Below are 15,085 nucleotides of genomic sequence, written 5' to 3' on the forward strand. Positions count from 1 at the left end.
TAATTTTTTAAACCTGTTCATTCAATGTATTTTTTTCAGTGGTTTGACTTAAGGTATAATTTTGGATGGGTCTGAGGCCATATTCCAATGTTGGGTTCACAAAACGACTTCTATTTCAGAACATTATGTTTTGTTAAAAAATTAATTAAACTTAGACAAATATTACATGTAATGAAAATGAATCAGTTTTACTTTCTAATAACCCCATGAGACTGTTTTCTCCAGTTTGAATTTTGCTGGAACATAAATATCTAAAAATCCAAAAGATGGCGGTAGAGAGTCCAAAGTGTGTGTATCCAAGTGAAATAAAAATACACACACAAAATGAATGTTGATGCGTTTGTGAGGACCTCCCTGAAAATAATCATAAAAATATATTTAAGTTATGAGCACCTTTCAAAACTCTCAAGGACACTTTACAGTCACAGGCTAAGTTATTCTGACGGTGAGCAGCTTTGAGAGATGCATATTAGACCTTCTAGAAGCCTTTTCAATGAAAAACTTGTGAGGACCGACCTAACGGTCCTCACAAGTCAAAAATGTCCTCACTACGTATGGTATAAAATCATTGTGGACCTCACAAGTATAGCCGTACAAACACACACACACACACACGCACACACACACACACACACACACACACACACACACACACACACACACACACACACACACACACACACACACACACACACACACACACACACACACACACACACACACACCTGTAATTACTCATTTAAATGGGCACCAAGATTCATGCATCATGTCAAACCTCAAGCGCTGAACTACACATTGCCAAGTGTTGATGGATGTACTGAGTCATTCATTTGTGCAACAAAGTCAGCGATGATGCTTTCAACATATAATTTCTTTACCTCGGGTTGTTTCTTGAAAATACTCCCTGGAAATAAGTAGCTTGATGATGTTGCAGAGAAATGATATACAGTAAAGTCTCGTTATATCGATATTGTCGGGAGTCGGAAAAAATATCGATATAACTGGGACTATCGATATATCCGACCGACCCTGCGCGCATGTAATTTTCTCCTTGCGTTCATAGAAATAGTATCGTAATAAGTGGTACTATCGATATAACCGATATCGATATAACGAGACTTTATTGTATATATTTTTTTAAACACTGGAAATAACATTTATGGTTCTTACAGTATGCACTAGATTTGTGACTGTTGTGATCCAATGGCAAACACAAATGAAATTTGGCTGCTTGTATACATTTTGGATTTCTACACTGGAGTTTTTTCAGTACCATTAATAATAATGAGTTTACAGGGTGATTAATAATAATAATAATAATAATAATAATAATAATAATAATAATAATAATAATAATAATAATAATAATAATAATAATAATAATAACAACAATAATAATAATAATAGTTAATTTCTAAGCACCTTTCAAAACTCTCAAGAACACTTTACAGTCACCGGATAAGAACACTTTTTTCTTGTGCGGGTGGGCAGCGGCAGCCATCGCGCCAGCGTTCACTCTACCTGCGAGTAACACAGCAGCAAAGTTATGAAAGGAAAAGAAAAGAAAGAAGCAGAAAAACAAAACCCAGGAGCTGCTGGAAAAGCAGCCACCATCACGGCGCCATCTTTATGTCTATTTGGTTTTTCTTCAGACTGCATATTTTTGCCATTTACTTTTTTTTTAACCCTTTCAGGGACAGTCGGTGTATAACAGGGTTAATTATGTTTCCAGCTAAATGTGAGTGTGAATGGTTGATTGCCTGCATTCATCAATGTGCATGTCAATAACCGCAAAAGGAATAAGCACAATTGAAAATGAATGGTTGGCTGTTGTTTTAGGAAAGTCATTTTCTAGAAATGATATCAAACAGCATATTTACAGGTGGACCAAATGGTTCGGAGCTTGTCAGAGGTTTAATTTGTGGTTATTTTTAGACAGTAATTGCCCTGTTCTTTAGAGCCTGGTAAATAAAAGATGACTGCAGAGTCATTATCTGGTTATGATTGTATGTTTGAAAATGTTTTTGAGGCAGCACTGGTTATGGTCCGTGTAGTTCATTCCCTTAGCCCTGTCACTGCTGAAACAGCTAATTAGTTTACTAACCGACAGCTTCACAGTGTTTGATCAATGGTGGTCTCATTTGACCTATTGATGTACTGTTGGTATCCTGTAAACACACAAGCAGGATTGCCTGTGATTTCCCCTACCCCCACTCAAGGGAGCATGTGACCGCGGAGAAACAGGATGTCGTTCGTGTGCTGGTCTCTCATGTTGGTGTAATGATCCAGTGGTCCAAATATCAAACAATTACGTTGTGTTGAAACAAAATAGGTAGCACCAGCCAGCTTAGGGGGCAGGAATTTGTTCTGTCTTAACCACTGATATTTATGAATTAAGTGTGTCATGAGAAAAAAATCATGTTCAATGCTATTGGTTTCTTTTTTAATGGTGTTAAACTGTGTCAATTATTCTCTTTATGTTTTTGACATGTTGGACATCTTGAAATTTGAAACAGGTACCGACTGGCTTGTGCCATTTTGGGAACATGGCCCCAAAGAGGCCAAGGTGAATATGTTCGTATGAATGACTAATAATAATAATCCATTTAATTTCTAATCTAAATATGTCAGATTACATTAAGAATCTGCAGCAACATTCTTCTCTTAGAATACAAAAACAACAAGTAAGAGTGGAAAATTACCAGGCACAATTCATTGATTTGTAGAAATAAAAACGTGTAACTTAGTGCATACAAATGAGTGATTTCATTGCAGGTTGTCCTTCCATGAAGAAACGCTGTGTCCTGCTATGTCAACTTTGATGACCCCCCCCCCCCAAAAAAAAAACAAACAAACAAACAAAACAAAACAAATTAACATAAAAAACAGAAACATTGGCTGAGGACAATAGTACAGACATTATGTGGAAAAAATACAGTCTATTGTCCACTATCTATCATCGTAGAAGATTCAAAACCTAATCAAGACCTAAATGACCTACTCTTCCAAACACCTATCACAACTATTGCTTTTCAATATTAACATCTGGTGTATGTCACCATGAATTAAGTGTAATAAAAGCAGCATGCTGCGCTTAATTCATGTCTGTGTCAAGTTATCAATGATTTCTGCCTCTGTATGTGCATGATCACACCGAGCATGTTTTATAAATGCCTTCATCTGGCAACATGGCTAAGCTTTCTTCACGCTACCGCGCTCCTTTCTGTTCAATAAGCAAGATCACCAACAGAACTGCCTTTGATCTTTCAGGCAAACAGGTGGCTAAGATTGTTGCACATCATGGAGGAGGGTTTTCAGGCTCCATGTGTTTTCGATTTGGAATGCTACATTTGCTTGCATGGACACTCAGGTTTGGGAGGGACGCTGTAGATATTTCTGGTGACGCCTGCCCACGCCACTGCTTCAAAACACCTCCACCCACTCCTGCTCAGCTGTTTCAGGCAATTCCATAGTAAGCAGACATGTGTCACATTGACTTTATACTGCGTCGCCGGCCACGATAGAATAATTTTTTTGAGGGCCAATAAGGGATTCATTTGGTCACAAATCATTAATTGGCAACTTTGGAAAAAAAAAAATGGGGCGAACGGTAGTCTGAAACGATAACTCCCAAAAAATAGTTGCTTTCTCACGGTGGCTACTGAGCCGCGAGCAAAATATCGATATGCCAGAGAAGACTCACTCAGGGATTTCTGATATGAATAACTCCTCACTTGCAACAAACAATATGCAGAGTATCCAGGGACATCTTTCTATCTGTCTGCTGCCTGATATTTTCTGCCCATTTACTCTCTTACGGTGAAATATCAGACTGTCTGTGACTTGTCCATAGCGGACATTACGTGCCATTCAGAGTGTCCTCCAAACATTTGCTCAACAAGCTTTGGGTGGGTCAGGAAACATCTGACAACATACGGCTCCTAAGGGAGCGACTATCATCAGTTATCTTACAAGCTATTGACTCCTGTGTCGCCAAATGGCTGCACCACATACCAAACAATGAGATAATCTTTAATTGGCTTTAATTTGGACAAATGTTTTCAGAGTGTGGCTGCGTGGTGGCCTCCATCCACTTTAGTTTTATGTAGTTTTGTAAGGTGTCTCTGAGAGGAAAACTTTGATAAGTGATGAATTGGCTTATTGGTGTTAATTTTTACATTATTACATTATTTTACATTATTACAGTTAATTTTCCCATCAACAGACTTCTTTCAAATGGAACTTCCCTCACCCGGAAAAAAATACTGCTCATTAACATTTTGACCATGAGATTACACATGCATGATACAACATGATCTGTCATGGGCTACTACAGAGAGTCATCCTGGCCGTCTGTTGGCCAAGTGGCAAACCCATTGACATTGAGTCTATGTGTGTAAAAAACTAGATCTGTGGAAAATGGAATGGAATGCATCTGATAAAATGCCAGAGTAAATTGCTTGTGGCTGGACAGACAGTTGGGTAAACGAAGGTTTCCTGGAATGCTTTACCTGTTATAATGCTAAAAACTTTCTGCTAACTGGATCACTAATTACAGATAAGGCGAGTCCCATCACGCTAATTATGTGCATTGAGTATTTCAAAGCATTCGGTAGTTGGCTTTAAAAGTTCATTGCACAACATCAGCTGAGCAGCGCCGTCTTGGGTGGTAATCCAAGGGAGGTCATATTCCAGACAGTGAGTGACCGGAAAGAAAAAAAAAACCACCAGCTCTGCCAATAGCCTCAATTTAGGGTATATATTCATTAATGTGTTATCCTGTACTAATGTAGCCACAAGGGGGCACAAGCCAGTGTCTTATTGTGCCGTCCCAAATGGCAAATAAATACAGAGGGTTGTGTCAGGAAAGGCATCCAACGTAAAAAAAAAATGCCAAAACGAATATGCGAATCAAACCTCTGAATCTCATACCGGATCGGTCGAGGCCTGGGTTAACAACGGCCGCCATCGGTACTGTTGACCTTCAGGGTGCCAGTAGAAAATTGACTACTGTTGGTCAAAGAAGGAGAGGAGGGAGGTGTGCCCGGAAGAAAAGAAGAGAAATAGAACGCCAAGAGTATAGAACTAAGAGTAGGACCTTTGAATGTAGGAACAATGACAGGTAAATGATGCAGAGAAGGAAGGTAGACATACTGTGTGTCCAGGAGACCAGGTGGAAAGGGAGCAAGGCTCAAAGCTTAGGGTCAGGGTTTAAGTTGTTCTATCATGGTGAAGACAGAAAGAGAAATGGAGTTGGGGTTATCTTAAAAGAGGAGTTTGTGAGGAATGTCTTAGAAGTAAAAAGAGTATCAGATAGAATGATGAGTCTGAAGCTAGAAATTGAGGCGTGATGTTCAATGTTGTTTGTGGGTATGCCCACAAGTAGGATGTGAGCTGGCGGAAAAGGAGAAATTTTGGTTGGACTTTGATGAAGTCATACAGAACATGCCGAGAAGTGAGAGGGAGAGGGTGATTGGTGGAGACTTCAATGAACATGTTGGCGCAGGAAACAAAGATGATGGGCAGGTTTGGACTCCAGATGAGGAACGCTGAAGGACAGATGGTGGTTGACTTTGCTAAGAGAATGGAAATCGCTATTGTGAATACTTTCTTTCAGAAGAGACAGGAACATAGGGTGACCTATAAGAGTGGAAGCAGAAGTACACAGGTAGACCAGTGACTGCAAAGTAGTGGTTGGTGAGAGTGTAGCCAGGTGGGTCAGGTAGGTTGGTGGTGTATAGGATGACGCTGGCAGTGAGGAAGATGAAGAAACCAAAGGCTGAAGTGAGGACAAAATAGTGGAAGTTGAAAAAGGAAGAGTGTTGCATGACATTTAGGAAGGAGGTAAGACAACTGGGTGGAAAAGAGGTCCTTCCAGATGACTGGCAAACTACAGCGAACATAATGAGAGACACAGGTCGGAAAAAACTTGGTGTATAGAGTGGAAGAAAGGTAGATAAGGAGACTTGGTGGTGGAATGGGGAGGTGCAGGAGAAAGAGGTGAACAAAGAAGAAGTGGGACACTGAGAGGACGGGCGAGAGTCGACAGCAGTACAAGGAGATGTAGCGCACGGTTAAAGTAAAGGTGGCAAAGGCCAAACAAGAGGCCTATGATGACTTGTATGCTCGGCTAGACAGCAAGGAAGGCGAGACTGATATTTACAGGCTGGTGAGACAAAGTGAGAGACAAAGATGGTAAGGACCTGCAGCAGGTTCGGGTCACCATACATACATACAATAGCCTGCTTAGGCAAAACAGGTTAGGCAACATTCGTAATGCTGATGAGGTGATACCGGTGGGAGTGGGGCAAATAGGCCAGTCGTTAGTCAGGAATGTAGGAACAATCAGTGGGGCCACAGGGAGTGATCCTCTGCTCCCCCCGACCTGAGAGTAGGGACCTATCATAGCTGTGTCTGGCGCCGCCATGTCTGGACATTAGGGATATATAAATAGGGCCGATACGACCAGTCAGACTTTAGTTCGCTGACGAAGCCTCTTGGATAGGAGGCGAAACGTCCAAAACCTTCAAATTTGTACAGATGACGGCTGAAGAAACCTTCTCAACGATGTATCATGACTGTAAGACAGTTGTGAGGTGTGCTGTCGGAGTGACGGAGGAATTCAAGGTGAAGGTGGGACTCCACCAGAGGTCAGCTCTGAGCCCCTACTTATTTGTTATGGTGATGGACAGGCTGACAGACGATGTTAGACATGAATCTCATTGGACCATGATGTTTGCAGATGACATTGTGATCTGTAGCGAGAACGGGGAACAGGTGGCGGAGAAACTAAAGATGTGGAGATATGGCCTGGAAAGAAGAGGAATGAAGATCAGTCGCAGCAAGACGGAATACATGTGTGTGAATGAGAGGGATCCAAGTACAAGAGTGATGCTACAGGGAGAAGAAATAAAGAATGTGGAAGATTTTAAGTACTTGGGGTCAATTGTCCAAAGCAATGGAGAGCGTGGAAAAGAGGTGAAGAAGCGTGTCCAGGCAGGCTGAAGCGGCTGGAGAAAAATGTCATGTGTGATGTGTGACAGAAGTGTTTCAGCTAGGATGAAAGGAAACATGTATAAAACCGTGGTCAGACCAGCCATGATGTTTGGACTGGAGACAGTGCCACTGAAGAAAAGACCGGAAGCAGAGCTGGATGTAGCAGATCTGAAGATGTTGAGGTTTTCTTTGGGAGTGACCAGGTTGGAAAGGATCAGGAATGAGTACATTAGAGGGACAACTCATATTAGATTTTTAATTTAAAGCAGATTCTTTACTTACAGCCAGTGTAGGTGTTCATAAACCTGACATGTTTCGGCGTCTACTTCTGCCTTTGTCAGAGTGTCACAGATGTTGTGCTGAAAATAGCGCGTCACAACAACATCCAACAACACTCTGACGAAGACGGAAGTAAACGCCAAAACATGTCAGGTATATGAACACCTACACTGTCTGTAAGTAAAGAATCTGCTTTAAATTAGATATCAAGTAGACAGGATGAACTTAGTACAACAAACATATTAGAGAAATTGCAGAGAAAGTCAGAGAGGCCAGACTGAGATGGTTTGGACATGTCCAGAGGAGAGAGAGTGACTATATCGGGAGAAGGATGCTGAGCCTTGAACTGCCAGGCAGGAGACCAAGACACAGACCAAAGAGGAGGTTTATGGATGTGGTCAAAGAGGACATGAAGGTATCTGGTGTGAGAGAAGAGGATGCACAAAACCGGGATAGATGGAGGACATTGATTCACTGTGGCGACCCCTGAAGGGAAAAGCCGAAAGGAAAAGAAGAATGTGGGACCCTGTACTATATTTTGTTCATACACCTGAATAGTATACTTCAACATTTGTGTCATAAACAGTGTTTGGAGCAAATATTTTTTTTTGCATTTCATTGCTTGTGTTGTTACAAATGTATTTTGTTCACCTAGTTCAGGGGTGCTCACACTTTTTCAGCATACAAGCTACTTATAAAAACTACCAAGTCAAAATGATCTACCCACGACAAAAATGCTAAACACAATTATTTTCAAATGTTTTAAGGATTCTTTGTATGTACAATACGTCTGTGGTGGTTCTTAATTTGGTTCTCAAATTTGTACAGATGACGGCTGAAGAAACCTTCTCATCGTTGTATGTACAATGTATGTTGATGTACCTTGCATAACTGAATAAGCCAATATTGCACAACACACATAATAACTACATATACATAACATAATAAATAACTATTAACATTTTTTGTAATTATCTGAGTTTACTTTGATGACTTGCACTGAATTGAGTCAGCCAGGGATGCATAGTCCGTACAGTAGCTGCTGACAGCCAGCCTCAAGCACATTTCCAAATGTTCATCATTCATGGTGGAACGGTATTTGGACTTAATGATCATGTAGGAAAAGGCTGACTCACATAAATCAGTGGAGCCGAATAATGCAGTCAAGGAGGTCGCACATTTCCTCATGTTGGGGTACTTTTCCTGTGTGAGTAAGTTACAGAACTGCCCATGAGCCCTGGACTTTAGCAGTGAGAACACTCACAATCTCTGATGTCTTTCCACATTTGCTGGGTTAAATCCTCAGCCATGGCTTCACAGCGCAGACAGCTGCAGAGCTTTGATTGAAGATAATATCTCTGCCTTATTTTTAAAGTCTCTGAACAAGGAAGGAGTCAGCTGCTTCAACGAATGCTTCTTTTACCATCTCTCCGTCTTGGAAGGACTTATTGTTTTTAACGATGACTCACCCGGAACAATGCTTCGGTTGCCGGCTTTCGCTTTTGAAGAATGTTGAGTGAAAAATGACTGCTGTCCGGACAACTGGGATTTTAGTTCGTCCACCGCTCTCTTTCTCAGCTGGCTTTTCGGCGGGAAGTCAATGTCGTATTTTCCATGAACAGTCCGAAAATGCCGCTCCACATTTTCCCATTCCGTATGAAAGTAATATGTTTTACCCCCTTACTTTATCCAGGTTTCTCACTCATTTTGATCACCATATGTTTTAGCAAGGGCTTAAAATCTGAGGTAATTCGCTGACTAGCTTGTAAATTTTGCTGCGTTTAGCGCCGTTGTTTAGGCATGCACGGCGACCTAAAGGTAAAAATTCAGTTGTCATCTGAATGGTTGCCCTGTATGTCAATCAAGTGACGGGACGTTTGATATGCTGACAAATGTTCGATCGACCAGTACTACCTCCACGATCGACCGGTAGATCGCGATTGACGTAATGAGCACCCCTGACCTAGTTTGATGTTCATAAAGGTCATGCACTGTAGTCAGCTCCCACAGAGGAAATGTGATTCCTTACAAGAGAATTTACTGTACATACAAACAAGCATCAAATGGACATCTCCTTTGTTCAGGATAAGATAAGAAAACCTTTTTTGTCTCACAATGGAGAAATTTACCGCGATAAAGTTATGGAAGGAAGAAGTAGAAGAAGAAAATATAGAGGCTGCTGCAAAGTCAGCCCAGCTCAGCGCCATATTTCAAAGTAACAAAATCAGACAACCTAACACATGAGACACAGCCAGTTATTTAATGTTAATCACTTTTGGGCATCCCTTTTGTTGTATGAAGCAGTTTTAGATGAAAGAGGAATTAAAGTGTCTTTTTCACCAGTGGATCAGGGACGTCATGCTAAAAATGTGCACACGTCTGCTACAATCTAAGTTTTGAAAACAAACACGAAGCTGTAGCATCTATTGACGACAACAGATTGCCTCACATCTCCTGTCCCATGTAATCCGCTTCAATTAATGGGGAGCCTTTTCATAGCCCCGCTTTTTTCAGCTGCAATGTTGGTGCTGTTGGACAGTCCGAGGCTGAATGCTTGAGGACTCCGCGATGAGCAGGAGCGTCAGCGTACAGTGCCGATGCGTATGTGGAACTGCCGCGGGTTGGAATTGAAGCGGATTTTGGAGATGTGAGACAGTCCCTTGTCGTCAATGGACAGCTTCTTGTTTGATTTCAACATTTATCTTGTAGGACACGTGCATATTGCACCATGACGTCAGTGATCCACTGTGAGAAGGACACTTTCATTCTCTCCTCTTTCATCTAGAACTGCTTCATACAACAAAGAGGGTGCAGGTAGCGCTTAAGATTGAAAGACCGTCTGTGTCTTTTGTGTTGTGTCACATTATGTGTTCTTTAGTTTTTTGCTGTTGTTCTTTTGACTTCAATATGGCGCCGCAAGAGTGGCTGCCCTTACAGCAGGTCCTGTATTTTGTTTTTCTACTTCTTCCGTTATTTTACTCTTACTTTCATCGCTTTGCTGCTGCGAAATGTAAATTTCTCCAATGCGAGACAAATAAAGGCTCATCTAATTCAATCCAATTCCGAGCCACGACTCCCGGTTCCACATACACATCAGCGCTCTGCTCCTCAAGTCATGTATCCGAAATGCTGCAGACTGTCTAACAGCACCGACTTCTCCACTGATCAAAGCGGGGGGGGGGGGGGGGGGGGTGAAAAAATGATGCCCATTACAGGCGCAAAAAAAAAAAAAAAAAAAAATGATGCCCATTACAGGCGCAAAAAAAAAAAACAAAACACACAAGCACCCCGGAGCTGTCCAGCAATGACAGTCAAATGCCACCGACATTCCTTCCAATCAAAAACAGTGCTGCCGAGAAGGCGCAACCACCAAGTACAGGATCTCCTCCTTAATGAATGTCGTGGCCAAAAAAATGATGGAAAACAATCCACGTCCGGTCAAAACAAGAAACACACACACGCAAACCTTATGAGAGCACTTGCCGACGGCTTGGGCGCCATGTTGGTCTTCAAAGACCAAAAAAATGTAATCAGTCAGATAGAGACATGGCTCCAATTGGATTTGGTTGTCCTCCACAAGTGAAAACAAAAATAAAGTACAGCCAGAGATGGGGAAATTGTCCTGGAATTTGTTAAAATTCTTAAGTAAAATGTTAGAGTCCAATTATGCTCTGCCTTGCTCTTCACAGCTTCGAGCTAAATATGGTGTATCCCGTTGAAAGTGTGTCTGATGCATATCAGGCGCATACTCAAAGTTTGTATTTCATCAACACTAATCCAATTTCAACATCTTCCAGGGTCTCAAATACTTTTGCTCCATTCTTGGCAAAGACAGTTAGAACAGATGCTTTTCTTTGGAATAATAGAAATGAAACTGCTCAGATGAAGCCAACAATGTAAAACGTCAACACATTCCATGAAGTCGGATTGGAAAGTCTACTGTAAGCATGTACACTTAAAATAACAAACAAACAAACAAATTCAAAATAAGGAAAGACCATAATTGCCATTGAACCGACTGTTCCCAGTGAGTCAAGGATGATGGAGAGCCACGAGTACAAAGTGGCTGAGTATGAAAATATGATGCAGGCAGCTAGGCAGGAAAGATTCACAGCCAGGCTGTTTGCGGTGGAAGTAGGTGCAAGAGGGTTAGTCAGTTCATCGGTATATGGACTGCTAAAGAAATTAGGACTGTCCTCCCAGCAGAAAGCTAGAGCATTGAAAGAACTAGCTGAAACAGCAGTGAAAGTATCTAGCCGGATATGGGCAAAAAGAGCTGACAAAGATTGGACAGCTAGCATAAATATACCCTATAAGCCTATACTATCATATCATATCACTATCATATCATAGCCACCGAGTTGGCGGAGAAGTAGAGGTGTCGGCTGTGAACCAGGAGACCTGGGTTCATGTCCCGACGCAGGCTTAATCTGGAAAGTGGGCTCTTTCCACCTGACCCACCAAGGACTACAGTAAAGTCTCGTTATATCGATATTCAAGGGAGTCCGAAAAAATATCGATATAACCGGGACTATCGATATATCCGACCCTGTTTGCATGTAATTTTCTCCGTGCGTGCATAGAAATAGTATCGATATAACCGGGACTATCGATATATCCAATATCGATATAACGAGACTTTACTGTATATGGAAAAACCACCAGGGGAACACTTGGCAGCCTGCTGGGTGTGGCCCGGCCCCCTAAGAGTGTAAGGAAGTTAAGGGCCGAAACACTTGGTTGAAGGGGGTTCTCTTCCTCTGAAGATCTCCTGGTGGTTATGCTCTAGAATTCTGGAGTACCTAATCTAACAATGTGTGTCTTCTGCTCTGCAGACAGATGACTAGCATGATATTTACAGCTATGTTCAGTCACGTTGACTTTAGCCTTCACTTTGGATCGTTGAGGCGTTATGGCTGTTCAGGGCATAGGACAGGGGTGGGCAAACTTTTTGACTCGCGGGCCACAATGGGTTCTAAAATTTTAACAGACGGGCCGGAGGGAGTGTTTGGGCCGGATATACTAAAGCATTAAATGTAGTGTGTGCAAAACTCATAGCACAGTAAGAACACTCCAACCCAATTTATTAACTGTCTTTCAAACGTGAAAAATAGCCTTTATCAGTTAAGAAATTTGTCTCAAGGAATATTGAGGCAAGATATGACATTTACATACTATTTCGCGGATACCTGGAATATGGGCAGGCAACTTTATGGCTGGGCAGGCAACTTTTCAGAGTTGTCTGCCCTGGTGTCCGCTAACTTTTTAGTTAGCGGCGTTTCAGACACGAGTTTCAGACAGTTTTTACTATAATTTGGACAAGTTCGGCGGGCCGATTTAAAAAGCCTAATGTGGCCCGCGGGCCGTAGTTTGCCCATGTCTGGCGTATGAGCTCATTGAATATCACTTTAAACGTAAAAGACACATCAGAGAACAACGCAAAAAAAACGTAACATTGTGTAACCAGATGGAAAATACATCCGCCTGAAAACAACATTTTAAGCAGTGCAACTCCGACATAAATGTAATTAGTGGTACTACTATCATAGCCATCAGTGCTTTACAAAATAGCCCATTGCTAACTTCGATCTAGCCAGATTAATTCTGCTTCTAAAGACACAGGCAACGCTGGCTCAGAGCCAGTTGACCACATGGTTAAGCCCCCCCATCCAAAGAAGACAAAAGACATTCTTAAATCTTCACCGGCTCACTGCTCCCTCTGAAAACGTCAATTGTGCTTCAGCCATTACCTGTCAAAATATTTCTTTGGCAGAAACACTATCTAAAGTACTAACTAAAACCCACATGTGCTTATGTTATACAGTAAATATCCTGTAAATGGTGGGTCACTTTTTTGGAATGTACTGTGTGTTACTCCTCTTCAGGCATAGCTGAATGTTGACGCAGCTAGAAGCAAGCTATTTTCTTTAAAGCCTTTACACTCTATCATCCCTTTGAACCACAGAATCATGGAAACTCACTCCCCTAAAGGAAATGTACAGGCTGCTGGTAAATGTATCTCACTTGTGTTTCGAAACAAAATAGTGTTTAGGGTAGAAAAAGGGATTTAAAAAAGCTACACTGGAGTTATGATTAAGCCATTTGTACACGTGAACAATCTCAAAAGGTTGTCATGTTTGTACGCTGCTATTTTGGTCCGTCTCGTGCCTCGAAACCTATGTCCAAGGCGGAGGCAGAGAAATACAATTCATGCCAAACCATGGTAAAGTTGGTACTATGAATTCCCTACAATGGTGAAGGGTGGTGTTTTAAAGAGACATAAACAAACTTTTGGCATTGTTTTACTAAGGGTAAATAAACACGATGTACAAACTACTCCATTTGGTAATTACATTACGAACTAAAACACGCTCACTTGTTTCTGATTTCTACCTGGGTCACAACTAAATCACACGAAAAGAAAAAAAAAGGTCACACAAACAACCCTGATTCTCAGAAAGCCTGCACACGTCCTACAGCAACAAGTGGCTCATTTAAAGAGGAGTCGTTAAAATACACGAGGTTACTGAGAAATTAAGTTCCTTGTGATATATTTGATTTTAAAGCGGTCGATGATGCGTAATGTATGACAATTGGTCCGTCTCAAACGGGGGCACGGGTAAACTGTACATCGACAACAGAAGCGGTACTGCTCAGTCTTTATGTAGGTTCGCTCTTTGCAATAGTTCATATAAGAGAGCGGATAACGGAGGGGGCAGAGGACACTGGCCTGACTCCTCCCGCGGACTGCCTGCTTTTATTCAGCCGGCAGGAAAAAAAAAACCGTTATCTCGCATCACTACTTCGAACTTCGCAACGGCCCCAAAGCCGCGCTAAATAGTTAACGGCGCGTCCGCAAATTCATACTTAATTCATAAGTGCCAAAGCGTTCTTTGAACCAGAAATACTTTTTCCCAAAATTAAACAAAAAATCCAAGTCGGACACACGCTAGAAGTGACGACACCGTTTATGTTAATGCGACACACGGTGAAAAAATGAAACGGAAAACTGGGAGTAAATCGATGACTTAGGCTGAAGTGGTCGATCTGTTTACACTGTATTATTCTCGTAAATTAGACTATATTAGTCATATATTTATAAAAACACAAGTTATTTCGGAGATACTCTTTCACGTCGGTTTAGTAAGAGTTTAGTGTTTAACGAACCTTCGAAGACACGAGATCGCTTCAATATCGACCGCTCAACAGAAATCGAGACAAAACAGGGGCAGACGTAAACTGTACTGAAGTAACGTGCTTCTTGGTGAGAAAAATACACAAATATGAGCCTCGTGGATTGATTTTTGTACTTACAGTGAGTTGAGAGGAGAGTCAGGAGGTAAACCAGACGCGCTTTCGCCATCTTGGAGTCGTTGCTATGCTCGCTTTGCCCGGCAGTACATGCTCAAAGTAGCCTAAACAGATTTGGCGTTTGGATTGACAGGGAGAGAAGGAGCGAGTGAGAGGGGGGTGGGGGTGGGGGTCAGACTGAGAGAGAGCGAGAGAGAGCGAGAGAGAGCGAGAGAGAGAGAGAGAGAGAGAGAGAGAGAGAGAGAGAGAGAGAGAGAGAGAGAGAGAGAGAGAGAGAGAGAGAGAGAGAGAGAGAGAGAGAGAGAGAGAGAGAGAGAGAGAGAGAGAAACAGAGAGAGAGAGACAGAGAGAGATGGTACTGAGCATGGGGAGTGTGTGAAATATATTTTAGTTGGTTTCCATAGCTACCGGAAAGCATCCGTCAAGTTGCCATGAATTTATAGTTGATAAGAGTGGGAGGCTTTTTTCTACTATGGCCTTGTGCCTGTATTGCAGTTGT

General features: G+C 41.8%; 1 protein-coding gene across 1 annotated transcript in view; it reads right to left on the bottom strand.

The window, feature by feature from the left end:
• Positions 1–14,745, bottom strand: part of LOC148886115 (junctional adhesion molecule 3B-like) — a 92,900-nt gene extending 78,155 nt beyond the window's left edge. The window contains exon 1 of the mRNA XM_089016425.1: positions 14,590–14,745. Within this exon, the coding sequence (XP_088872551.1) occupies positions 14,590–14,638 (49 nt within the window). The 5' untranslated portion in view covers positions 14,639–14,745. The remainder of the gene's footprint in view (positions 1–14,589) is intronic.
• Between the last annotated feature and the right edge of the window lie 340 nt (positions 14,746–15,085).

The sequence above is a fragment of the Hippocampus bargibanti genome, linkage group LG16, assembly GCF_051943395.1.
Source record: "Hippocampus bargibanti isolate YZ-2025 linkage group LG16, ASM5194339v1, whole genome shotgun sequence".
Lineage (NCBI taxonomy): Eukaryota > Metazoa > Chordata > Actinopteri > Syngnathiformes > Syngnathidae > Hippocampus > Hippocampus bargibanti.